Source organism: Oncorhynchus gorbuscha, linkage group LG09 (assembly GCF_021184085.1).
Source record: "Oncorhynchus gorbuscha isolate QuinsamMale2020 ecotype Even-year linkage group LG09, OgorEven_v1.0, whole genome shotgun sequence".
Lineage (NCBI taxonomy): Eukaryota > Metazoa > Chordata > Actinopteri > Salmoniformes > Salmonidae > Oncorhynchus > Oncorhynchus gorbuscha.
In genome coordinates, this window is record NC_060181.1 from 38,621,362 (window position 1) to 38,648,994 (window position 27,633).

The window sequence follows — 27,633 nt, forward strand, 5'->3', positions numbered from 1 at the left end:
GTTCCTAGGCTGTCATTGAAAATAAGAATTTGTTCTTAACTGACTTGCCTAGTTAAATAAAGGTCAATTTTTTTATTTTAAACTATGACTGAAAATGATAACAGGACATGTCGGTGATGCATTCAGGTTCAAATTGAGTCCACAATGTTGCACTAGCCAATATCTTACCATCAATACACAAAATATGCTGCTTTTTGACTGTTGCATGTGCATTGTGTATACTTACCCTTATGTTATACAAGGGAAATTGTGTTTTCACAGCTAGGGCTGACAGTAAGGACTTATGAAGCGCACAATCAACAAAATCAAATAGCCCTTTGTACATCAGCTGATATCTCAAAGTGCTGTACAGAAACCCAGCCTAAAACCCCAAACAGCAAGCAATGCAGGTGTAGAAGCACAGTGGCTAGGAAAAGGGAGGAACCAGGCTATGAGGGGTGGCCAGTCCTCTTCTGGCACAGGGATTATAACATAACATGGCCAAGATGTTCAAATGTTCATAAATGACCAGCATGGTCAAATAATAATAATCACTGTAGTTGTCGAGGGTGCAGCAAGTCGGCACCTCAGGAGTAAATGTCAGTTGGCTTTTCTAGAGAGTTGAAAACAGCACGTCTGGTGAACAGGTCAGGATTCCATAGCTGCAGGCAGAACAGTTGAAACAATCTCTGCATATTCAAAACAGTTGCTTTGTGCGAAGGTGCTAAAGTTCACAGTTAGCCATTGTTGTTTAAATGAAAGCTGAAAAATGGCCCCACTTGATAGCAAGTCCACCAGGAGCCATGGCCCAGAGAGACACAGATGCAGCGTTAATATTTTTTTTTTAGTTTGTTGATGCTTACTTTGATTTGGTGGTTTCTGATGCTATCCTGCTTTACAGGTGCACCACTTTGAAACCATATGTTTGCTTGACCAGTAAGTGGGAAGACTATAAAATAATCACTGATTATGATTTGACGCGTTACATACTCGCGGCAAAACAGGATACACCAATTTACCGGCGGCGGGTCTCCACAGCAACGTCGCACCGTGTAGTGACGCCAACCAGGCGGATGGCAAGTGGGCGTAGCTCCTTCCCAGGTCCGCGTGGGCGGCCCCGTGTGGTAGGGAGAGCGAAACACGACACCCCTAGAGAGGAAGGGGGGTAAGAGAATACGGAGTGAGTGGAAAATGAAAAGTCTGTAGAAAGAGAAAGAAAAAAAACGTGGTTCCATACTATTCAGATTGAGATTTTTTCTTGCGTTGTTTTGACGGCTGGAATGATGATGTGGAAGATTCGACCATGCAACATTGTAACGCGGTTAAACTGATGAGCTAAATAATTAGAACCGAGTGTTTCAAGGCATTCCCCCGCTATCAGCACGACGGACATAAAAGTTCAACGCCATTCAGAGCTCACGATTGGATTTATACAAAGCGAGAACACCATTCGTCTCAACGATTTGTGAAAAAAGAACACAAAAATACAACTTGGAGCTCAAAAGTAACTAGGGAACAGTAGGGGCCAGGGGTTTAGAGCGCTTGAGAACAGAGGGATTTAGGCTAAGCTTAGAAACGGAAAAGTTTTAAAGCTAACGAGGAATTTTGCAACATCAAGAAGAACAACGAAGTCTGGGTGTCGGATACCAAGCGAGCTAGAAACCAAACGGGAAACTGTCTGAATTGACCAGAGTCACCATGAAAACCCCGGGGGATACGGGTAAGTTACGATAATGTTCGCGGACCAACTATTGTCCGAATGGAGCTGTCTGACCCTGTTGTCCACTGGAAAGTGCTTGATACTTTATGGCGCTCGACTGGCACTTGTTATTGTTTCACGTAACAACACAACCTCACCTGGATACATTTGGTAATGGCAAACGATGCACTTGTAATGATATACCATTGTGTGATAAATGACCCATGGTTATCGTACTAATAAGTCGGTGAGAACTCTTATGTAATGAGACGTTAAATCCATACAAGCTATAGCACTAGGCTAGTTAGCTAACTAACGTTAGAATAGAATTGCCGCAATTTCCCACTCGAGTCCAAGCAGAGCTAGCTAGCTAACTTGTCAGGGAAAGTTTGTGAAGTAATTACGGAAAATCCGTTGCTCACACCACTGTCTATTTGTTAGCGAACAGTTCACTATATCGGTGTCTCTGATAGCGAAGTTTACATGGCTATTATTAGTCGAGGCAGTTAGCTAACCAACTTTCAAACTTCCACACTTGACTAGCTAACTAGCCAATTCGCCCAAAATGGACATTCCTGGCGAGTAACATTAGCCCATGTTAAGCAAGGTAACGTTAGCTATCAAACGGGCACTACTGACCTGTTGATGACCAAGAAAATAGACAAACTATATTTTGTTTTTATCCATTAGCTAATTAGCAACCAGGGATGTTAGTTGGACATTGTAGAACACGCATTTGACATTTAGCCACTGCTTTTCAGCCCCATTTTTATTATCTTCAGCACAAAACCAGTGTCTACATATGTGTGAACATTCCTACGTTTCAATTTAAAACATTAAACACTGAGTTTCCCAATGACTTGACCCAGATAGACATTTTTCGGATTTTGAAAATCAAAGATTTAAAACATTTTTCATTATACCCTGTGACGTCACAGAGAAGCCTTTTTAGGACCTTTATCTTACAGCTACTGTAGTCCCAGTCATTTGCAAATTTGTTTGTTTGTGGTTTACAAATGGGCCAATAGAAGTATATATGCAGGAACACCCTGAATTGCGGGCCGCAATCACACCCTTCTGCCTCCCTGAGTAGGTCTAGTTTGCAAGATCGAGGCCTTCTCTAGTTTAATACAAATAGGTGTGTCATGCATCATGTCACACGGCAAAGGGGTGGCAGGTAGACTAGTGGTTAGAGCGTTGGGCCAGTAACCACAAGGTTGCTAGATTGAATCCCGTGCTGATAAGGTAAAAATCTGTCTTTCTGCCCCTGAACAAGGCACTGTTCCTAGGCCGTCATTGTAAATAAGAATTTGTTCTTAACTGACTTGCCTAGTTAAATAATAAATTAAAAATTATATTACACTACACACTGAGTATCAACGCAATATTACGAAGGTGTTTCTAAAGTTTGGTTTACTCACTGTATTTCAGAGCATGGTGCTATTTTTACCAGCCTATACAGTGCCTTGCTAAAGTATTTTCACACCACTTGACTTTTTCCACATTTTGTTGTTACTACCTGAATTTGAAGGATTCAATTGAGATTTTTTTGCCACTGGCCTACACACAATACCCCGTAATGTTAAAGTGTAATTACACCGAACAAAAATAACATGCAACAATTTAAGATTTTACAGTTCACATGAGGAAATCAGTCAATTGAAATAAATGAATTAGTGGATTTCACATGACTGGGAATGCAGGTATGCATCTGTTGATCAGTTACCTTTAAAAAAAGCAAAGAAAGCTAGGGTTGTGGATCAGAAAACCAGTCAGTTTCTGGTGTGACCACCATTTGCCTCATGCAGCGAGATACATGTCCTTCGCATAGAGTTTATTAGGCAGCTGATTGTTGCCTGTGGAATGTTTTCCCATTCCTCTTCAATGGCAGTGCGAAGTTGCTGGATACTGGCGGGAACTGGAACACGCTGTCGTACACGGCGAAACATGCTCAATGGGTGACATGTATGCAGGCCATGGAAGAACAGACATTTTCAGCTTCCAGGAATTGTGTACAGATCCTTGCGACATGGGACCATGCATGTGGTGATGGCGACAGATGAATGGCACGACAATGGGCCTCAGGATCTCATCAAAGTATCTCTGTGCATTCAAATTGCCATTGATAAAATGCAATTGTGTTCGTTGTCTGCAGCTTATGCCGGCCCATACCATGATCTTACGGCCACCATAGCGCACTCTGTTCATAACGTTGACATCAGCAAACCGCTCGCCCACATGGTAGCATACTCTGTCTGCCATCTGCCCGGCACAGTTGAAACCAGGATTCATCTGTGAAGAGCATACTTCTCTAGCATGTTTGTGGCTATCAATGGTGAGCAATTGCTCACTGAAGTCGGCTACAACACCGAACTATAGTCAGGCCAAGACCCTGGTAAGGATAACGAGTTTCTGACAGTTTATTAACAATTATTTGGTTGGGCAAACCCACAGTTTCATCAGCTGTCCATGTGGCTGGTCTCCCACAGATGAAGAAGCTGGATGTGGAGGTCCTGGGCTGGTGTAGTTACACATGGTCTGCGATTGTGAGGCCTGTTGGATGTACTGCCAAATTCTCTAAAACAAAGTTGGTAGAGAAATTAACATTAAATTCTCTGGCAACAGCTCTGGTGGACATTCCTTCAGTCAGCATGCCAATTACATGTTCCCTCAACTTGAGACATCTGTGGCATTGTGTCCTGTGACAAAACATGCACATTTTAGAGTTGTCATTTGTCCCCAGCACAAGGTGCACATGTGTAATGATCATTATTTTTTAAATTGGCTTCTTGACAAGACACACCTGTCAGGTGGATCGATTATCTTGGCAAAGGAGAAATGCTCACTAACAGGTATGTAATCAAATTTGTGCGCAAAATCTGAGAAGAGTTTTGTGCGTCTAGAACACTTCTGGGATCATTTATTTCAGAAACATGGGACTAACATTTAGAATTTTTATATTTTTGTTCTGTCTATGTTTTTCCAAATTAATTAAAGCTGAAATGTCTTGAGTCTATAAGTGTTCAACCCCTTTTGTTATGGCAAGCCTAAATAAATTCAGGACAAAACATTTGCGTAACAACTCGCATACGTTGCATGGATTCACTCTGTGTGCAATAATAGTGTTTAACTTGATTTTTGAATGACTACATCATCTCTGTATCCCACACACACAATTATCTGTAAGGTCCCTCAGTTGAGCAGGGAATTTTCAAACACTGATTCAACCGTGAAGACTGGAGAATTTCCAATGCCTCGCAAAGAAAGGAACCTATTGGTAGATGGGTCAACATTTTTAAAAGGAGACATTGAATATCCCTTTGAGCATGGTGAAGTTATAAATTACTCTTAGGATGGTGTATTAATACACACAGTCACTACAAAGATACAGGTGTCCTTCCTAACTCAGTTGCCGGAGAGCAAGGAAACCGCTCCGGGATTTCACCATGAGGCCAATGGTGACTTTAAAACGGTTAGAGTTTAATGGCGGTGATAGGAGAACTGAGGATGCATCAACATTGTAGTTACCCCACAACACAATTGACAGAGTGAAAAGGAAGCCTGCACAGAATAAAAATATTCCAAAACATGCATCCTGTTTGCAACAAGGCACTAACGTAATACTGCAAGAAAATGTGGCAAAGCAATTAACTTTTTATCCTGAATACAAAGTGTTATGCTTCGGGCAAATCCAATACCACACATACTTGTGGCTGCATCATGTTACGGGTATGCATGTAATCATTCAGGAGTTTTTCAGGATAAAAAAAATAACTGAATGGAGCTAAGCACAGGCAATATCCTAGAGGAAAATGTGTTTGTCTGCTTTCCACCAGACACGGGGAGATTAATTCACCTTTTTGGCAGACAACCTAAAACACAAGGCCAAATGTACACTGGAGGTTCTTACCAAGAAGACATTGAATGTTCCTGAGTGGCTGAGTTAACAGTTTTGACTTATATCTATGGCAAGACCTGAAAATGGTTGACTAGCAATGATCAACAACCATTTGACAGAGCTTGAAGAATTTTGAAAAGAATAATGGGTAAATGTTGCGCAATCCAGGTCTGGAACGTTATTAGAGACTTACCCAGAAAGACTTGCAGCTGTAATCGTTGCCAAAGGTGACTCTAACATGTATTGACTCAGGTTGTTGAAAACATATCTAATCAAGATATATTAGCTAGTTTTTTTGTGTTTAAAAAAATATATATACATATTCTTTTTTACAAATGTTAGAATCTTCCACCTTTACAGAGTATTTTGTGTAGATCATTGACAGAAAATTATTTTAATTCATTTTAATCCCACATTGTAACACCACAACATGTGGAAAAGGTGACTAATGGGATGTGGGAACTGGGGAAACTAAAGGGTGAGGTAAAATGTGGATTTTGTTTTCATACACCAAATGTTATTCTTGCCTTGGGCCTTCAGTCAGCACCCCACCCAGGTTCCTCTATTGTGCAGGATTCCAGGTATCTCTTACTACCTCTGAAAAGAAAGATTGCAGGAGGAGCAGTTGTACATCCCCCAGGGCAGATTTAGTGTTCCTAAGTAGTTTCATGGCTTGCACTCCTCTGCAATCCACTCATTGGTTCAAATTGTTCCTGAATGCGTCACATTTCGGGAATCCATCTTGTAGGCTCAGCCACTGTTCTCCCACATCTGTGTCCCAACTCTGTTGTCTAAAAACTGGGTCATTATTATGGCTGACCCCATTTAGACGACTGGTCGATAGGCTGTCGGTTGACCAAGAGTCCTTTAGCTGAGCAGCAGCAAAAAAAGTAATCCTGGCGTGTAAGACACCTGTCTGTTTGGACTAATCCATTGTGGAGGCCGTGGCACAGTCCATCCAGGCGAAGAAGACATTTGCTATGGAAATTTTATATGGTTATATTATGTAAGAACAATTGTGCAACAAATAAGATGATTTTATAACAAATGCGCCTTCTCCGGCGTTGGATAATGGTCGCTGTCTGGAGTTCTGAAGTTCTTCCTAGACCATGTTGCTATGTGCATATTAGAACAGTTAGCCAGCATATTAGTATTGAGAACAACGCGGCAGAGGCAACAGCTGGGTCGGATGAGAAAACAGCCCTGGATATAATTGTCTAAGAAAAATGAGGAGAGAAGAAACTCCAACTTAATTAGGCCTATAATCAATAACCCAACTTTTTAAATGTGCCTGGCTTTATAAATCATATCTACATAAATAATACAGATTCTGCTTCTGTTTGAGTGTTTGTTTAGTAGCCTACTGATTCAATGAGCACCAAGCCTCAGGCAACCACAACATGTAACTGAAAAAGTTGCTGGATCAAATCCCAGAGCTGACAAGGTAAAAAATCTGTCGTTCTGCCCCTGAGCAAGGCAGTTAACCCACTGTTCTGCGCCGCCAAAGACGTGAATGTCGATTTAAGGCAGCCCTCACTGGTTGGGTTAAATGCAGAATACACATTTCAGTTGAATGCATTCGGTTGTTTAACTGACCAGGTATCCCCATTTCCCTTTTTAATCTATGAATATGCTGTAATAAAGGCTTAACACTTAATTTTTTAAAAACATTTTCTTTTCATTAGACCAGTCTCTCTGGTATTATTTATAATTTATTTAGTATTTGCGCTGTTCCAAATTGTCAGAATTTAAATTTTTAATAATGACGATGATGATAACCCTCCTTTTTCCTTGATCTCGTTATTGTTATTATTATGGTCATCGTTATAATAATAAGTCATGTCGTTATCATTAGTAGGTATAGTATCCTTGAATAACCACCATTTAAGCTGTAGGCTTATGAGCAAATTCTGTTTAATACCGGAACTTACTAGGGTGCATATTTCAATACGCATGTAGGCTACTGTATCAATCAATCATTTATTTGTTAATGTCATCACACAGCATAGGAGTCATTCACTGTTTGAAATGCAATCCAAGCATTTTAGTTTTAAAATAAAATAGTGACCATTTGAATAATTTGCGTCAACAACATATAGACCTAAACCATTCCATTTTTTGGAAATTGCATACATGAATATATACAACTGTTTTTACTCTTTGCTGTAATAAATGCTTTATAAAAATAAACATTACCACACTCTTATAAGCTTATTTATTTAGAGTTGTTTACTTTGTTCCAAACAGCCGGGAAAAGTATTGTACTCTAACGGCACCTGTTTGGTACACATAATATCCATGCAGCTGCTTGCTCCTTACCTACCTTCTCTCTCTTCATCTTCATATTTTCCACAACTAGTCACATTTATTCCACGTATCCTTTATCTCCTGAGCAACCAGTAAACATTCCCCCACTTTCGAGTTTGTTACATCCTCTCCATCCAATTTGCTGTCATGTGTTAGTGTTTACGGTTACCCGTTTATTAATGTAATTATGATATACCATAGGTCCGGCCCTATTGGTCATGTGAATACGATGCATACATGTGTCATGTAACGAGAGCAAGGGTTGAGGGAATAGGGAATGTTATTCCTAAACAAATGTTTTTCCTTACAACTTTTCAGTTGGAAATGGCTGTAATTATTTTGCAGCTTCAGCAACGCGGACAGTGCGATACACACTGATGTTCTGTGGTGGTCGCTGCAGTAGGGAGGAGAGGGAGACAATGGGTGCTTGTTAAAATAAATTTTAAAAATTACACAGCGCAGCAAGTCTGAGCCAGGCCCAGCAGAATCAAATCAATTGTGGTCAGACTCCCTCTAGTCATTTGTGTCTTTTTAATTATTTCATCAAACAGTTCGTTTAAAGCATCAGACAAGCTCAGTGCATATAGTTGATTTGATTTGAACACATAGGATGTGTCTATATATGGAAAAATACACGTTTTAACATTTCTACCAATCAATTGGTTCAAAGAACAGACTCTTGGTCGAACAATATATTTTTTTTGTTGTAGACAGCCCCAGTCATTATGCCATATGGGAGTCACATTATGCTACTCTGTGTTAATATTGTAACGTAGACTTATGCCAACATTCCAGGAAATATTGTTAGTGTGATAAAAAAAAAAATATATATATATATCTCAATAGGCGACTGTATTCAGGCACATGTTTATGTTGTAGATTATGTAATGTCATATAGGTCTACATGGTTCCCGAATCCACATAGACTGAAGTCTGTTTAATTTGGAACATTGCGTGCTCCTGGCTGACTGGCCCAGGTGAAACTGCGCAAAGGTGCCTTGTCAACTGCACTGGGAGTCCAGTTAAATGGGTCACACTGCTCCCATCCTGGTAGGGCGTGAGTGGAGTCTGGCCCGCTAGCTCCAATTTTCCACTTGTGTTACTCATTATGTCAACCCGCCATGTAAGACATCACAGCTGTAGCCGGGCACTTTTTGTTGTCTTCTCCTGTGTGCGAAGTGAAAGGACCCATACATGAGCAATTAGCCTGCACAGGGTGCTCATGTTTGTCAGTGGGAATATTCAACATGGTTCCTGTCTGCATTTTTTAAACATGACTGTCAGGAAAGCAAATTAGTAAGCATAGTGGATTGAATTAGGCCTAGGCTAATAGCATAGCCCCAATATGTTGGCTAGGCCTAGCTGGCCAAGTAATAGATGAAGGTTGTGGAAAACCCCTAATTAACAGGTTATGACTGTCGTCAGACTTCAAGTGTCTGATTGGCAACCTGCACCATCTCAAGTGAACTCCGTATTCTGACTCGTGATGACGACGCGTAGGAAGATTTTTTTGTTGTTGTTGCCTGGAACTGTGCTTTGGTTATAGCTCTCACACACCAAGCCCAGGTAATGCAGGTCAAACAAAAGCACACACCATACTCCATTACCCACTGACTGACTACAGTAGAGTATGTGTACTACTACAGTAGGGTTACCTCCCCTCCCGGCTCCGTGGTTGAAAGGGCTCCTGCAGTGTAGATGAAACGCCAGGGTAGCCCAAGTGGAACCAAATAATAGTCGGGCCGCTGAGCAGATAACATGTCGGGGCTTCTCGATCTGTGTATCCTGTCAGGTGTTTTCGAGGTTCCGCCTTCTACACAAATTCACAAACTCCGAGCTTGATGTGACCCATCAATTTTAAGTCAACTTGTGTACATTTTACTCTGGGAGAGGGAGCATTTCTTTCTAGAATGTCATGAATACTTAGGCTTATGGTTGGCTTTTCTCCCCCATTTGAAATCTGAACAGACTTTATTTTAAATATATATATTTTTTGCTTTCAAATCTAGTCCTTTGGTCTTTAACTAAAAATGTTAAAGGTTTAAGTCTAACCTAAATGAAATGGGCATAATTACAGAAAGATTAACGTTGTGAAGTACTATACCACACACTTTAACCTCTCTGGGATATGTGTGACGCTAGTGTCCCACCTGGCCAAAAGCCAGGGAAAATGCAGAGCACCAAATTCAAATAAATTACTATAAAAATCTAACTTTCATTAAATTACATATGCACGATAGCAAATTAAAGCTACACTTGTTGTGAATCCAGCCAACATGTCAGATTTCAAAACTAATTTTCAGGGCGAACACAAACGATGCTATTATCTGAGGATAGCACCATAGTAAACAAAGAGAAACCATATTTCAACCCTGCAGGCGCGACACAAAACGTAGAATAAAAATATAATTCATACCTTACCTTTGACGAGCTTCTTTTGTTGGCACTCCAATATGTCCCATAAACATCACAAATGGTCCTTTTTGTTCGATTAATTCCGTCCATATATATCCAAAATGTCAACTTATTTGGCGCATTTGATCCAGAAAAACACCGGTTCCAACTTGGTCAATGTGACTACAAAATATCTCAAAAGTTGCCTGTAAACTTTGCCAAAACATTTCAAACTACTTTTGTAATTCAACTTGAGGTATTTTTTAATGTAAATCTATAAAATTGAAGACGTGATGATCTGTGTTCAATACAGGAAGAAAACAAACTGAAGCATGCTTTCTGGTCACGTGCCTCTATCTAACAGTACACTTCAAGTGACCCTCGTTCAAGATGGCCGCACTTCTTCATTACACGAAGGAATAACCTCAACCAATTTCTAAAGACTGTTGACATCCAGTGGAAGTGATAGGAACTGCAAGAAGGTCCCTTAGAAATCTGGATTCCCAGTGAAAACCCATTGAAAAGAGTGACCTCAAACAAACAAAAAAGAATCTGAATGGTTTGTCCTCGGTTTCGCTTGCTAAATAAGTTCTGTTGTACTCACAGACATGATTCAAACAGTTTTTTAGAAACTTCAGAGTGTTTTCTATCCAAATCTACTAATAATATGCATATCTTATCTTCTGGGGATGAGTAGCAGGCAGTTGAATTTGGGCATGCATTTCATCCGGGTGTGAAAATACTTCTAAAATAAGTTAACAGAATACCTTTTCTAGTACACTATTTGTTTTAATGTCAAAGGACTGTATTTGGACACAATTAACACATCACATCATTCACCCATGGCAATCTTTGTCCCCCAAATTGTCAATAGTGCTGGTTGCTCTGTCCTGTGGCTTGTGGACGTAGGGAAGCACCATGGGTATTTCTTTCTTGTCTGCTCACGCCCTGGATTTGGTGGGAACCCCGAGGTTTTGTCTCGCCTGTGTCTGTCAGAACTCTCTGGATCCTTGTGGCTTTGGCTTTTCCACATGTGTGTGTGGTGGTGTGTTTTACTTCAAACTAATGTTTGTGTTAGTGGTGTACTCTCAGTGAGATTCTGTAGCATGTTTCCTTGGAACACAAGCCCGTGTGAAGGCTGGACTGGTGAGAACACAGCAGTGTGGACTCCATCCTTTCTCACGCTACTTCGCACAAACGTGACAGCTTGCACCCGATTCTTCACCAGATGCAAGATCAAAGCGTGTAAGGTGTGAGGAAGGAGAAAGCAGAGGGGTGGTCATTTTACGGGCTGCTACAGAACAGAAGGGAATCATAGCCTTCTTCCCGTTAGTCTACAAATGGTTCCATCTTATCAGGGGAGGTTTAAAACTCCCTCGGTATGTTTGTTTTGTCCCCGTCTTCTCTCCAGTTGGTAACTTTACAGCCAGAGACCACAGCTCGGAGTTAATTCAGCAGAACATTTGTTCTTTTACCTGATGAGTGAGAACCCCCAGAATGTCACCAAGGCCACCCCCTGCCCCCTTTTTTTATTTTAAGATCAATTATGTTACTTCTATCAGACCGCCTCTACTTACTATATATAGAGGGGGAGTGAAGATTTACTCTGCGTTTTGTATTGTGCTCTGCTGAACACACACACACACACACTCACTCACATGGCGGTTTATTACCGGGCCGGATCCCCCACATAGCAGTTAAATGGCTGAATGTGTTGTATTGCCCACACACACACAGACAAATGCAGCACACTCTTTCTCAATTCTCACGCTAGTGCTGATGCTGTTTGCCATCTTTGTGGCGACGCCACATTGGCTCCCTCTATTTTTATGCACAAAATGTAGTCTCGGTGAAGGATCCCGCGTTGATGCAGAAGGGCTTAGAATAAACCGAATGAGGAAAATGTGAACACTGAGATGATTCAAATTGTCACCTTCAGGGGTAGTGTTTTTGCATACAGCCGATCATCAATCACACTCAAGTAGATAACAAAACAAGTATAATAATATTTAACCTTCTATTTAACTAGGCAAGACGGTTAAGATCAATTAGTTATTTACAATGATGGCCTACCGCCGTAGCTGTGTTGCATGTCCCACTAAAATAAACAATGTAGCCTTCCTAAAGTTTGATTTGCACACAGCCTACATTCAGGGCCGGCACGGTTACCGTATAACTGCGTAACCGGCGCATACGGATGAAGACTATCGCAAAATAAATAACCATCAAAAAAATGTATAAAACAAATGTGTGTGTGTGTGTGTCTGTACGAACAGCTGACTAAAGACGGGGCGGCCGGGCAGTCGTGAGGTCGAGTTAGTTTCTGCTGAAATATGGACTGTACACATTCCAGTAGCCTGTATGCAGGCTACCTAAAACCGATTGGTGTAAACATCATTAATGATGCCCTGCTATTGAACACGGCTCTGAAATTACAGCAAAATGCTCCCATGTAGCCTAATCTGTTGAGGTATTTGTATCGAGTCAATTTGAAGCTAGTTATTGATTACGAGAGGTCTCTGAGTGGAAGCACGTAGAGTACTGCCACCATGACTACTATTACTTATGACTATGAAGACCTTTGGTCTCCATGGAAAGATGGAAGATGAAAGATGCATTAGCCGTCAGTGAAGGAATTGGCAGCGTCAGCCCTGACTGATTCATCTCGCTCCCTTGGTTTGGTGTTTTATTCTGGGCTGTGGCGACAGCCGTCGGTTAGGGGAGGGAGCCCTTGTGTCGACTGTGCGCTAATCCCACAGCTGGAGCCACCAAGTTGTCGTCAGCCGCTGTCTGAACAAAAATGAAAGTAAAGACTGTCTGGAGACCTAACCACAACACAGAATGTTCTAAACGGGGCAATCTATCTGTTTCTCTGACTTTTACTCCCCCATCCCCATTTCTAGTCCCCCGGTCCACTGCCTGTAGCCCCCCTGGTCCACTTTATTTACCCTTAACGTTTCCTGGATCTCCTGCTCTGTCTTGGCCTACTAGGTCTTGATCTTTCTCTCACTGACTTTCTGAATGGCTCAGTGTCCATGTTAGCTCTTGGCCTTCTCTTCCATGTCACCCCCCCACACTTTCTCCTGCTCTGTTTGCTCTTACTTTTACAGAATCTCTCCCGTCATCCAGCAAGTCTTGGTGTTTTTGCGAACTCACAGACGTGAGATGTCTTACCTCGCTGAGTGAAGTTTTGTAGCGTGCGCTGTCTGAGGATTTGAACAGACCGATCTGGCTTAGAAGAAGCCAGACACGGCTGTGGTCTACAGAGGCCAAAGCCCCGTCTGTCTCCAACAGAGCACAGGCCATACCTCTAATCTGTGCTGCCTGGATGCCCCTGAGTTCAGAAGCCGACTTTAGTGCACCATATCATGAATCTCCCTCCTTGGCGGAATGATACAGAATAAGAATCTGAGCACAGCCAGGAGATGGTGTGTCTCAAATAATAGAACAAATACCAGAGGAGCAGGGGGTAAGATATAACAAACTGACATGAGCTAAGACAATGGAACTCACTTGCATTTCTCCCCATGGTGTGATTGCCAGGCCCCTGTACCACCACCAATAACCTGGGGCCCAGACGACTGTCTCCGTCTTTGTCACCCACAGGGGACTGAAAGGGCCAACTGTGCAAACGGGCCAATCTGGGTCCACCCCGTCTGGGAGGCTGTCTGGACAGACCAGTCAGAACCCACCTTCAGACCACTGCCCTCTAGATTGGCCCATTTCCATGTCACAGCCAGGATTCTTGTCTATGAGAAAAAGCCAATCAGAGCTGACTTCTTTCAACAGCATGCCCCACAGTGTCTGTGGTAGGTGGTAGGCCTGATCACTGACAACAATGAGACTGCCTAAAGGGAGGATGTCAGAGACCTGGCAGTGTGGTGCAAGGACAACAACTTCTCCCTTAACATGATCAAGACAAAGGAGCTAATTGTGGACTACAGGAAAAGAAGGGCTGAGCACGCCCCCATTCACATCGATGGGGCTGTAGTGGAGCAGGTCGAGAGCTTCCTTGGTGTCCACATCGCCAACAAACTATCACAGTCCAAACACACCAAGACAGTCGTGAAGAGGGCACGACAATACCTATTCCCCCTCATGAGACTGAAAAGATTTGTCATAGGTCCTCAGATCCTCAAACAGTTCTACAGCTGCATCATCGAGAGCATTCTGACTGGTAGCATCACCGCCTGGTATGGCAATTGCTCGGCATCTGACCGCAAGGCGCTACAGAGGGTAGTGCGTACGGCCCAGTACATTACTGGGGCCAAGCTTCCGCCCATCCAGGACCTTGATAACTGGCCGTGTTAGGGGAAGGCCCTAAAAGTGTCAGACTCCAGCCACCCTAGTCAGGCTGTACCGGAACACCAAGTCTATGTCCAAATGGCTCCTGAACATCTTCTACCTCCAAGCCATAAGACTGCTGAACAATTCATCAAATGGCTCCTGAACAGCTTCTACCTCCAAGCCATAAGACTGCTGAACAATTCATCAAATGGCTCCTGAACAGCTTCTACCTCCAAGCCATAAGACTGCTGAACAATTCATCAACATTTTACTTTGTTGCTACTCACTGTTTATATATACACAGTCACTTTACCCCTACTGACATGTACATATTACCTCGACTAACCTGTACCACTGCACATTGACTCGATACCCCTCTTTATTGTTACTTAAACATTTTTTATATTTTTTATTTAACTTTAGTTTTAGAAAATATTTTCTCAACCAACAAGGCAGTTTTAAGAAGAAACAAAGAGTTAAGGGGTTTGTAAAGTAAGCATTTCACGGTAAGGTCTACTACACCTGTTGTGTTCGGCGCATGTAACAAATAACATTTGATTTGATTCTCTGGGGTAGTGGGGATTTAGACAATAAATACACGGTCGTCCTCTCACTTGGGCCGGACCTGATTTGGTCTTACAAATGACCCTCTTAGTACAAGCCCAGAGCATGGAGGAAAAAGCCTGCACTGAGCCAGGCTTACCCAGCCGACAATCCTCCATGTCCCCTCTGATCGCTTCCAGGACCTCCAGGTCACTGGCTCTCCTCTCTATGAAGTCACATGGTTCATCGTTGGGATGATGAGGCTTAGATTAGTGTGCAAATACCTCTCTGTGTTCTTTTTGTGTTGCTATTCTACCATTTCCTCAACACTAGAACTGCTCGGCATCGGGTGACACCCCCAGTGTTCAATCGATTTTATTCTTGGAATGCCTTTGTTACAACTATGAAACTGAAAGCATATGTGTTGGAACGCGGTAACAGTTTCTATTTTATTTACGATAACAAAAAAGGCTCCATACCTCCAAGATGCCTGGTCAAATGATGACCTCAGTAGCCTAAACATCATGATAAGCGCCAAGTGTGCTCGGTAAATCGTGCAAATCCGCACAAAAGAAATACTGGCATTTCTAATGAATGTGTCTATCACAACAGTGAACTTTTCAATGTTTTTCAGCCAATTGGAGCATCTTCACACAATGGCATCAGTTGGCAGTTGTCACATAAACAACAAAAGCTGGTGAGCGCTTTACGGATGTTTGTTTTTCCCCTTAAGATGTAGCGCCTACCCTCTCAATTACATGTTGTGCTGTCAATTGGGCCACAGCATTGTCACCGGCAGGTTCTATCCAAACAGTGCTGTCCCTTCCTCTCTCAAGTCTCTCTGTTTTCATTTGGTGGTGGTGCGGGCACGTGTACCGTTCTGGCTTTTTGTTTTTTTTTGTTGGAGCTTAGGCCTCGGAGGTGTCGGTTCAGGCGGAGAATAAGAAGACAAAATCATCAGGTGTCATGATTCATTTCTTTCCTACCATCTTGACTCTTTACATTGAGATTTTGTAGCAACCCTAACGCAGCATGTTGCATCCATTCGTCTTGTTCTTCTTGCCATTTGTACATTACTCACGCTCTCACTGTGTACTCCGAGTAGACTGATTTAAAACGGCTTAGATTCGGTGGACTGATAACGGGTGCATACCATTTTGAGGTAGACTGATTCAATAGAATGGCTCCCCTGCTCATTCACAATTTGGTGATTACATAATTGTGTCGTTCGCTTCCCCTCGCTCATCAACTCACCCATTCTCCTCCTTTCTCATTCATCACACTTCATTTATTTATTCTGTTGTGAAATAATTTTCGGTGTGGTTCAGGTTTTAGACCACTATCAGGGTGATTATCAGCTGGGCACAGCATCTTCAACTCTCTGGAGGAGAGGAGCAGGCCCTACTGTCGGGTAAAGGAGGGACAAAGAGAAAACCATTCACAAAATGACATTCCCTCCTAAAACTGGTTACCTTCAATTATGTTTGATATTAAGATTCTAACAACAATGGTGTGTCATATAGACTTATTTTAGGAAAAGTCAAGGACAGAGTGGGGCATGACTTTAAAAATGGCAGTTGTACTTTAAAAACCCTTTATTTTATTTCATTCGTGAGCTGTCCAAATGACTGTTTTAGCAGTTCTAGTGTTAAGGGTCAAGCCTGGTCAAACAATTCCTACTCAGATCTTCAAATTGGTTGAGCTTTACCAAATACTTTTATAGTGAATTATGAGTGCTGTTTTAGTTGCTAATAATATACGCACAAATCAAGTTATTATGGAGATCAACACAACTCCATTTCCTAACCTCAGGTCTCCAGGACTAGTATTTAGGACGTCTGTCCCAGGGATCTATTGCTGAGGGTGGAGACTGAGCAGAGCCTGCACAGGCGTGCTCTTAAACACTGGCTCCGAGTCCTCCCCGCACGAGGCGAGACCTGCACTCCTACTCGACAGTCCTCACATAGCAGGGAAATTGACGCAAACACGCACTCTGTCTAACCATCTAGGGCTGATTTTAATCACAGCTTGCACTGCACGGAACTCCCCGAGACGCGTCTGGTTTCTGTCTGGGCACAGTTGGCCCCGGCGCACCTCGGGATCCATTACACCGTCGCAGTCTGGCCCCACATCGGTCCGACCACCGTTGCATTCTAACCCGCTTTCATCTCTGTGGCTTCGACATTGACGATTGTTGACGTGAAGATGACGATCGCATATCAAGAGTTTCTTTACTCTTCTCCTTATACCCCCCCCCCTCTTTCTTCTACATGTTAATTAGCTTTTCTTCTGTCTCATTCCTGTTTTTATTAAGCCACCCCCTTCTCTCACTTTTAATACTTGGACCTATCTGGCTTTAAGGCTCCTGAGTGGCGCAGTGGTCTAAGGCACTGCATCTAAGGCGTCACTACAGACCCTGGTTCAATTCTAGGCTGTATCACAACCGGCCGCGATTGGGAGTCCCATAGGGCAGCGCACAATTATCCCGGTGTCGTTAGGGTTTGGCCGGGGGCAGGCCGTCATTGTAAATAAGAATTTGTTCTTGACTGACTTGCCTAGTTAAATAAAATCACGAGTTGGTGTTGATGGCCATGTCTTTAGGATCGGGAACTATTAGCCCTTATGCGAGCATGAGTCAATGTTAGCATCCACTTTTTAGCATCAAGCAGCTTTGTGCTTGTTTTTTTGACAGTGTTCGCCCTCTCGCAATAACAGTGCACCATGGCATGTCCCTGTTGAAAGCCAATGGAGTGTAGTCCAGTGACTACGCTCTACTCACATGGAGAACAAGTCCATTCGCCCCCGTGCCCTCACCTACCCAGCTCTGTGGCCAGACAGCCATCACTAGCAAACGGAGGCCAGCCAACCTTTTTCCTGAAGTTAAATATAGAGCCAGGAAAGAATAGGAGGAAGGGAGGGAAAAGGGGGAATTGATGGCGGGAACAGGGTGAGAAAGAGACGGAGCCCCTGGTCTCAGAGCAGTTGGCGTACAATGCACACCTGTTATTAAAGCTACTATTATAAACACATGACATCAGGGGGACGTTTTTTAAATAAAAATAGCTGTATTGAAAGCCTTGTATGAAAATGGTTCTCGTGTGAAGATCCTGTGTGTTCTGCTGGAAGGGAAATTCAGGTTCCTCGAATAATAGGCTCTCTTGTGGTTGTCCTAAAAATACACTTTCTGTCACTACTCCTTCCGTTCTTTCCCTTAAAGACCCATGGAGAATGGTTGGACAACTGTGCCTTCTTACTGACCTCACACGTTTGATGTTCGTTGGGTCATTATGGCTGACTGACTGACTGTCGTCCCAGGTATCAGCACACCACACGCGTGTGTTATTATGGTGCCGAGCTATGAGCGTGTTTATCTGTGTGTTATTCCTATCATAGTTACTGTCACCCGCAGGACCAGCAGCAGTCCCACCAGGACCACTTGTAGTTAGCGCAACAGAGCAGAAAACAGGCTTGTAATAGCTGTGCGTTTGTTTTCTCTTTGTTTTCTTCCCTTCACTCTGTCTAGATAGGAGCAGCATTGTGAGTGTTGGAGATTTGTTGTATGTGACGGACACCGGTGGATGTCTGTCGTTTTCCCAAGGCAGCCGGCTAATGGACAGCGGAACAGTGAACTTTCATCAGTGAAACCACAGATGACAAGATGTTCTCTTTTTTTTTTTTTTTATCCTTTGACGCCTCTTCCATGGCCCCTCTCGCCCAATTTCTCTCTCACCCCCCCCACCTACTTTCTGGGGGAAAAATTAGGAACCTTTTAATTGAATTACAGTTTTTTTGTTCGGTGTGTTTATTTATAGAGCTAAAATACCCTGTTGCTAGGCGATGGTGTCAGGGAGCGAAGAAAAGAAAGGGATGGCAGCGCGGAGGGGAAAGGCGTACTCCATGTGAAAGCTGAATGACAAACAAGAACAGGCCATGAGTCAGCACTGACGCACGCTCAGTGGGCATTGCTGCTGTTCGTGTGTGTGAGCACTCTGCGCCCACTTTTACCTTTTCTGTACATGTGTGTTTGTTCAATTTGCTCACTTGCTTTCATGTTCTCTGTTCCTGCTGGACTTTACATGTGCGTTGGCACCAGCATCTGCCCAAGTGGTACAGATGCTGAAGTGGCGCCATTGATCTGGGCCCTTATCGTCTACGATGTGGGAATGATATGCGTATGCTTTATGGGCTGCGACACATCGGATGGCCATCAGAAACCATTCATTGTTTAGTCATTTCAGACGAGACAATTGAAGTAGTTCAATGGTTTAGCCTATCCGATTGCTCGGAATGAGTCACGTGTCATAGGCTTTTAACTGGGTGACTTGCAAAATCGATTCTACCTTCATGATTTCAACGTGTCGGCTTACAAAGATGTTTAGTGACAATGGGCATCACAGTCATTCTGGTGCAGCAGCATTTGAACTGGAATGAAGATGTAAAGTTACAAATGTGGACTTTGGCCCAACAGGTGGTTCAATGGGACAATGTCTGCATTGCGGACTGTGTTCTTGTGTGTTTTTATCTATGCGTTTACTCTAGTGTTTTAGATATGTCCTAATGTTTTCCTATGACAACATAAATATCTCTGGTATGCACTCCGTAGGGCGTTTTTATGTGTTGTATTGTGCCCATATGTTTCTATGAGAGATTTTCTTGGCATGGTTGCTAGAGCACATTTAGTCCTAAGGAGGTGTGTGTGCATGTGCGTGGTGTCTCTGCTAGTCTGCCTGGCCTTGCGTTGAAGTGGTGTTGAGTCTTTAAGGACAACCTACCTCGCTAAAACACATTCACTCTCACTGCTCTCACATGTTCTGTGTCTAATGCTCGTTCTAATGCTCGTTCTATCTTTTATTTTTTCTTCGTACTCAAGGCTGATATACGACCAACATGAAACTGATATGAAAGTGCCAGGTACAATCCCTGTACAGCTTTGATTTCAAACTCAAAACAAGTTTACCCCAAAAGCCAACACTCCTTTGCTTTTATACACTGATCCCAGCACAGCTCTGTAAGACCCTTTTATCCAAAGTGACTTAGTCAGTAATCTTCTTGTGACCCGCCACATGGGAATCAAACACAATTCAAAGATGTTTTTTTTTTACCCATTCTTCAACCCTTTGTCGACTCTCCACTACCCGCCTTTTCCCTGTTGCCTCTGCTTTTCTCAGCTCCATGTTCCACCACCCCCAGCATATGAACACTACGTCTCCATCTAACCCCTTGTCTCCTTCTCCCCGTCAACAGGGTTCGCCTTCCCCGACTGGGCCTACAAGCCCGAGTCGAGCCCCGGCTCGCGACAGATCCAGCTGTGGTGCTTCATCCTGGAGCTACTGCGGAAGGAGGAGTACCATGAAGTCATCGCCTGGCAGGGCGACTACGGAGAGTTTGTCATCAAGGACCCCGAAGAGGTGGCCCGACTGTGGGGCGCCCGCAAGTGCAAACCTCAGATGAACTACGACAAGCTGAGCAGGGCGCTTCGGTAAGAAACGGGAACAACTGTCACTACGACGTAGGGGTTTTGGGTATTGTAGGATGGAAGGATGTGAACAAATCTCTCTTGCAAAATAGGTTTTATTTCAGTGTGAGAAACCTGTGTAAATACAGGTTGAGTGGTATTTTGTTCTTAGACCAGGAGTGGGGGAAATCTGTATTCAGGGCTGCAGTGTGCTTAAACTTCTGCTTCTGCTCAAACACACCCAACTCGTATCTCTCCATGTGAAGACCGCTTTTAGCTGATTTAAGTTGGGCCGGAATAATGAGAGCTCTGGAGTGGCTCCCTCCTCGTTACTCTTTCAATGAGAGTGGGAGGAGAGCGCAGGAGCAAGCGGGAGCGCGGCTCATCGCGACTTGTTGATCTCCGACGTACGTCAAGGTCCCTCGTTTTAATGTGACCACTCATTTAGATAACGTTTTGTCTTTTTAGAAACCCACACACGTGGGAAGAGGAGAGCTTTTATTTAGTCTTCTGTCTGTACTCACTCCCTCACTCAATTGCACACATCTCTGGCTATCACACACACACACACACACACACACTTAGCAGCCAGCGCTGGACACATACCAGCTTGTCAGCATCACCTTCAAGTCGTAGGTTGGTGTGGGTCAGCTAGTGCTCATCCTACCAATGACTCGTCACTGCTGCTTTCTCTGCCAGTCCTCCTCCATCCCATCTGCGCCTTGTGGGTTTGTTTCTATAGTAAACTAGTCTCCTGGACCGGGCGGACGGACGGACTGGCGGGCGGACGGACCCTAACCTCTGGTACTATTGTTCCGTCGTAAAACTCTTCAATGAAAGTAGTTTTCCATTCGGAAGTAATTGAAAGACTGCAATGTTCTTTCCTCATTAGGGTTCAGGCTTTGATTCGGGGACGACGAGCTCCGTTAGTGTTCAAAATGTGGTGCTTTAAAGCTGTGGCATTCAGGCAGTAGTAATGTTAGCCCTTTGTGCTTTGTTTGAAGTGAGTTCAAATGTTCTTCAAAGCACCGCAGCCCATGTGTGAGCGTGTGTGTCCCCGCATGTTTCGCCTACCTCCCTCTTTCTCTCTCTCTCTCTGTCTCTGTCAACTCCAGAGTGTGTGCTTGTGTTGGCGCTCGCGTGATACTTCCTGCCCCCCCCCCCACCCACGTGTTCGAGTCCTCTCTTTCTGCGCCTGTGAACATTATGTTCCAGTCCAAACCTCCCCGTCTCCACTTCACATCATCTATATCAAAGCAAGCACCAGGCAGCCCTCCACTACCACTGCCATTTAGCATGTGTGTAGGTGGGAGCCCACTCTAGTCATCATTTTGGAGTCGCAGCAATCGGGAAGAGGCCCTTCCTTCATTCATCGAGTCAGTGCGGACACTGAGTGAGAGGATCGGCAATGAAAAGGCTAGAACTAGCTGCCTTTTGGTTCAGCAGCCACTGTAGTGCACTCAGTCTCTGAGGACTTCCTCCCACTCAGTGCAACAGGAGTTCTTCGAGACCTGAATCAGTTTCCCAGTGTGTTTAGTTAACCGTCGTTTGTAAATATTTGTCTCATTGAGGTAAAACGCATCTTGCAAGAGAGGCGTAGTATACTACACTGTCTACTCATTACGTTTCATATTGAGGCATGGTTGGTTACGGCACATAATGAGACCCTTAGACAAACAACTACACAGTGATGGATACTGCACGTTTCTGGGGGGTTTTCTGTGTATTGCACTCAGTAATGCTGGAAAGTATGTGATTGAATGTATTTAATCCTTATTTAAACATGGAAATTGAACAAAGGGTTAGTAACCATGCAACCCCCCCCCCCCCCCCCCCCCAACAGATATTACTACAACAAGAGAATCCTCCACAAGACCAAAGGGAAGAGGTTCACCTACAAGTTCAACTTCAACAAGCTGGTGCTGGTCAACTACCCCTTCATCGACATGGGCTCTGGTCAGTACTCTCTCTAGTCTGGTTAAAAATCCACCAGCGATGATCACTGGCACAGAGTGATCCGAGACATCAACATTGTTAGCAGTTTGAGCATAGCTGAATACGTTGTGCGCGTCCGTCGTTTGGAAGCATTTCCATGAAGTCCTCGTGTTATTTACAGAGATGTTTTATTTCATTTGTATGCATCTGTCCAATTACAAACGTTTCAAAGACTACGCTAATACAGACCTGAGAGCTTAACCCGTAGTAGCGCCATTTTGTAATGGAAACCGCTACTCCGACTGACTGGTAATGGCGCGGGCTGAATGCTAAAACACGAATCCATCCCCATCGGGTTTATGTAGTGCAGCGAGGTTTGCATCTGTGTTTATCCGCTTCATACCAATTGTTTTCCCTTAAATCCCCTCCAGCGGTGATCACAACCACCACAGTGTAAATACGGCACACTTGAATTCTGATACCATGTGGCATAACTGCTGCGTGATGTTTTTATTATACTCCATATGTGATGTGGTTCCGGGGTTTTGACATGTGTTTTGATATAACGGTCACACACACACACACCCATGCCTCTCCGACGTTAACTCACTCAGCGGTTTTAGGGAAATGGAGCAACCTGATCCATGTTTGTGATGGCAAAAAATAACTTTCCAATATTTAATTTTGGCACGGGCGAGGATGCCAAGAATTTATTGTGTGCCAAGGATGCCAAGAATTTATTGTGTGCCACAATTTGGCATGGAAGCGTCGGAAAGTGGAATGTAAACACGTGGCCAGTGTGAGCCGTGTGTTTCTCGGTCTCGGTATACAGTGACTTTTCCTCTCACTCACCTGCTTCTTCTTACTTGGTTTCACTTTCAGTCACTCATCGTTCTGTCACCTAGTGCCTCTCACTTGTTTTTCCTCTACTGTTTTCCTCGTCTCTCTTTCTCTTATTTTACTCTCTGATTACCTCAGTTTCATTCCTACCCTCTAACTCACTCGTCGTCTCTCCAGGTAGGGGAGTCCCCCAGAGCGCCCCTCCCGTGCCGACTGGGGGCAGCCACTTCCGCTTTCCCCCCTCCACCCCGTCCGATGTGCTCTCCCCCAGTGAGGACCTGCGCAGCCCGGGCATGTTCAGCAGCGTGGCCCGCCGCCTGGGCCGTGGCTCTGTCTCCGACTGCAGCGACGGCACCTCCACCAACTCTGAGCTGGAGGAAGGCGTGGGGGGTGAAGATCGTGGCGGCACGGGCCCTGAACGGGCATTCCGTGGCCTCCTCCACCCCCGCCTCTCCCACGACTCGCTGTTTCGCGCCTACGGAGGCCCTGGTGGGCTAGGCCGCCCCCCGCCCGGCCACAGGGTCCATGGTGACCCCATGTCCCCGTTCCCTGTGTCCCCCCTGCCGGGCCCTGGGGGCCTCCTGGGCCCCACCCTGTCTCCGGCCCTTTCCATGACCCCTGGCTCCCACCTGCCTTACACCCCATCCCCCTCCCTCAGCCCCATGCTGGGCTCCCACTTCTCCTTCAACCCGGACGACATGAAGCGCTACCTGCAGGCCCACCACCAGAGTGTCTACAACTACCACCTCAGCCCCAGAGCCTTCTTCCACTACCCCAACATCGTGGTCCCCCAGCCCCACAGGCCCTCTGCCGTCCCTGACAAGCCCATGACAGCCCACCACCATGCCCCGCCCATGCCCCACTCCCATTCATTGCACCACCACCAAGGGGAGGAGCAGCACCCCTCGCCCTTCAAGTTCAAGCTGCAGCCGCCTCCGCTGGGGCGTAAACAGAAGGACGGCTCCACCTCCTCTACCGGGGGCTCCTCCTCTAGCCTAGGCTCCTACGCTGCCTCAGGACTACTCTCTAACTCCTCCTCCTCAGTGGGCCCAAAAATCAAGGTGAGCCAATTCCTAACCAGAATCAAGATTAGCCTGACGAACCACCAGTTTGTTAATGTAAAAAGAGATGTTCTCAACAATGACTCATCTGTTGTCTCTTATTGTCTAGGTGGAGCCCGTCTCCGACGTTGAGTCCGATGAGGAGGTGGAGGTGACCGACATCAGCGAGGAGGACGAGCTGCTTGATGATGACGAGGGAGACGTCTTCACCCCCCCTCATCCCACCAACGGAACCGCCCCTACTGCCATCACCAACGGCAACCTGGGCGCCATCGTCGAGGACGACCTGGACGAGGACGTGTTCAAGACCCCCGCCGCCCCTCCCATGGGCCCTCTAACCCCCTCCCTGTTGGCCCTGAAGCGCGAGCCGGGCCAAGGCCCTCCCATCAGCCCTGGCGGCACCCTCTGCATCCCCCTGAAGCTGCGCTTCAAGCGCCGCTGGAGCGAGGACCAGAAGATGGAGGCCGATGGCGAGCGTGACGAGGCCGAGGACAAGAAAGTGCGGGCAGAGAAACAGGTGGAGCCAGCAAGGAGGGAGTCAGAGAATGGGGAGGGGCCAAGGAGAAGCCTGTCCCTGAGTCTGCGCGCTCCTCCCCCTCCGGCCCAGCGCAGGGCCAGCTCCGAGTTGCAGAGAGCCACAGCCCAGCTGTCTCTGGAGAGCCATGGAGCTTGCTGAGGCAGGGATACGCACAAACCGTGGACACGCATACACACAATCACATGCCCGTACCTACATACACATTCACTCATATAACCAAGCATGCACATAGAAACAAGTGCCTGGGCAAAAAGCTTTTTTTTCTCCCATTTGCAACACATGAAACCCAGAACATTAACAAACAGCTCAGCATTCTGTGACTGAGACACTAAGGGATGGTCATAGACACAAATTAATACTGACACCCCCTCTAAACGAAAGACCCCTGGGCCTAAATCCCTTAGACCTGTACACTGCCTTTAGGTGCCTCCCATCTCTCCTCAACATCTCCCAGTAACACCCATAGCTCCTTTTGCATTTCAGAGATGCATCAACACAGATGGCAAAGAATCCCGCCCCCCCCCCCCCCCTTATCTTCAACAGACTTGAAAAGAGATTACAGAAGTGCCTGTCTTCACATACAATGGTTTACAAAGCAAAGGAAAGCGAGGGGCCTCGTACCAACTCTTGTCAACTATTCCATGACCTTTGACTGGGAAGGGAGCTCAGGAGTCATAACGAAGAGACTTCCCTGTCCATATCTGTCTAATCACAGGGACTGACTTAGAGACTTAGGACTGAATTTGTGTCTGAGTCAGCGCTCTCTCTTTGACCATCGTCCCCCATCGACTTGAGCGTAGGGACAAAAAGACCAAAATGGCGTGCATCCAAGCCTTAATGGACAGCTCGTGCACTGGGCAGGGTCCAAAAAGGGGAGCAGCAAAAACCCTTCAAGTTGGGGCCCTACATGTTAGGGGCCATTAATGTGGGGACCCTACATGACTTTTGCACAATCTTATAAGGAGAGTGAAATGAGGAGATTGGTAATTTGTCCGCTTGGAATGGTGTTGAAAGAGTATTTTAGAGGTCTCCTCCGTTCCCCTGGTTTGAGCTGCTTCTTTCTCCCATAGAGAGCGCCTCAAAAAAGAAAAAAAGGACAGTATTTGGGAAGACGCGGTGCACGGAGGGTTAGAAGTACCTCTGTATATACAATGTTCTTGAACTGAAACGAATATATATATTTTTTCTCACTCCCCAAAAAAGTATACAGTGAAATGAATGCGAGTACCTAGGTGAGCTCATGCAAAGCCTTTTAGTGACATTTTTAACTTTTTAAAATTCCATTTTATTTTCTGTATTTTACAAATACGCAGCCCATTTTTTTAAAAACAAACAACACAAATTGAGATTGTGCTTTTTTTAAGCTGACAGGCGACTATACGTGAATTGCCCTGGCCAAATAATGTATACACTTACACACTATAGAAGCCTCAAGCATACCGTACTGCCACTTTGCCTTTTTTTATACCAAGAAACAGAATCTGAATGACTAAAACCAATACTACACATATTTTATTTGAATATATTAAATACAAATGTTATAATTCAAAAAATTATAATTTGATATGAATCAGGAAATGCAAGAAATGCTATTTTTAATGATAACTCTGTCGGATATATATATATATATATAAGAGGGAGCCTCTCCTCACCTTGCCTCTCTTGACAGTGGAGCTGAATTGGAAAGGGTTCATGTGCAAGAGGAATCGGAACACATATAATGTAAAAACAAGTGTTCTGTTTGGGGGGGCTTGAAGATTGGTGGATGAAAAGTGACCAGTAAATGAACAAATAATGGAGAAATGTTGCATCGTGGAAACTTTAAGATTTTGGGGTCACCTTTTCTGGCCATCACTAAAGAACAGACATGCTTGTCTTGTCCCCCACCCGAACCCCAACTTTACGACCAGGATCCCACCCCCTCTCAGCAACCCAAACTCTCCTGGAAACACAAGGACAGGGCACCTTTGTTGTCTATTGAACCCACCGTTTGTCTGGACTTGGCCTTTGTCTTGGACCATGAACTATACTAGGAGAATGCATCAGTAACACTCCGCCACCTGAATATGTACATGTTTGAGGTAGACCTGGTCTGCTGAGAGGTCTGTAATGTGGGTTAACCTAGAGTAAAAGGAAGGTGACATCACTAGCGACATGATCCCCCACCCCCGTACTAGTCTCTCTGGGTTGGAAGACTCTTAACCAAAGAAACAACCCTCACCCATGCAGGATATGACATCACAAAACCTCAGAGAGGGACTTCCCGTAATCTGAGAAGACGCTCTGCGGGTGCCGTCTAGGGTCCCTCCAGCCTTTGTGACTCAACAGGAGCCGGGCCCAAAAAAAAGACTCAAGAGTATGTTCATAGCACTAGTATGGTGTAAGTGGGTGTCTGTATGCAGATGTTGGTGTTGCCGTAGCCACCCAGTACAGTCTTTTGTCCTGCCTTGCATTGTAACTGACAGCTGCCTTGTTGCTTCAAAAGAAAATAATCTAAAAATGTTCCCACTTTTCCCTCTCGTCGTTGCTGTTTATTATTTGTCCCTCATGATTATTTACTGTCATTGTTGTTATTATTATTAACATGATTTACTATTTGATTATTTTGTACCCCTCTGGGCCTACCTCTTTTCCATGGCTATTTGAATCCCTCATGTTTTGTATTTTATATTTTCAGTATGTATTTTATATTTTCAG

The 27,633-nt window shown here is 44.7% G+C and overlaps 1 protein-coding gene across 1 annotated transcript; it reads left to right on the forward strand.

The window, feature by feature from the left end:
* The first annotated feature begins 1,001 nt into the window (after window positions 1–1,001).
* Window positions 1,002–27,633, forward strand: LOC124043552 (ETS domain-containing transcription factor ERF-like). The gene is made up of 5 exons (XM_046362249.1): window positions 1,002–1,699; window positions 20,352–20,586; window positions 22,406–22,518; window positions 23,515–24,398; window positions 24,508–27,633. Exons 1-5 carry the CDS (start codon window positions 1,678–1,680, stop codon window positions 25,072–25,074), a joined length of 1,821 nt encoding a protein of 606 aa, XP_046218205.1. The 5' UTR covers window positions 1,002–1,677; the 3' UTR covers window positions 25,075–27,633.

Excerpts from the sequence above, each read along its gene's own strand:
- LOC124043552 (XM_046362249.1), top strand. The coding sequence starts at position 1,678 with ATGAAAACCCCGGGGGATACGG. Across the intron at positions 1,700-20,351 it reads GAAAACCCCGGGGGATACGG|GGTTCGCCTTCCCCGACTGG; the intron begins GTAAGTTACGAT and ends CCCCGTCAACAG. Across the intron at positions 20,587-22,405 it reads AAGCTGAGCAGGGCGCTTCG|ATATTACTACAACAAGAGAA; the intron begins GTAAGAAACGGG and ends CCCCCCCAACAG.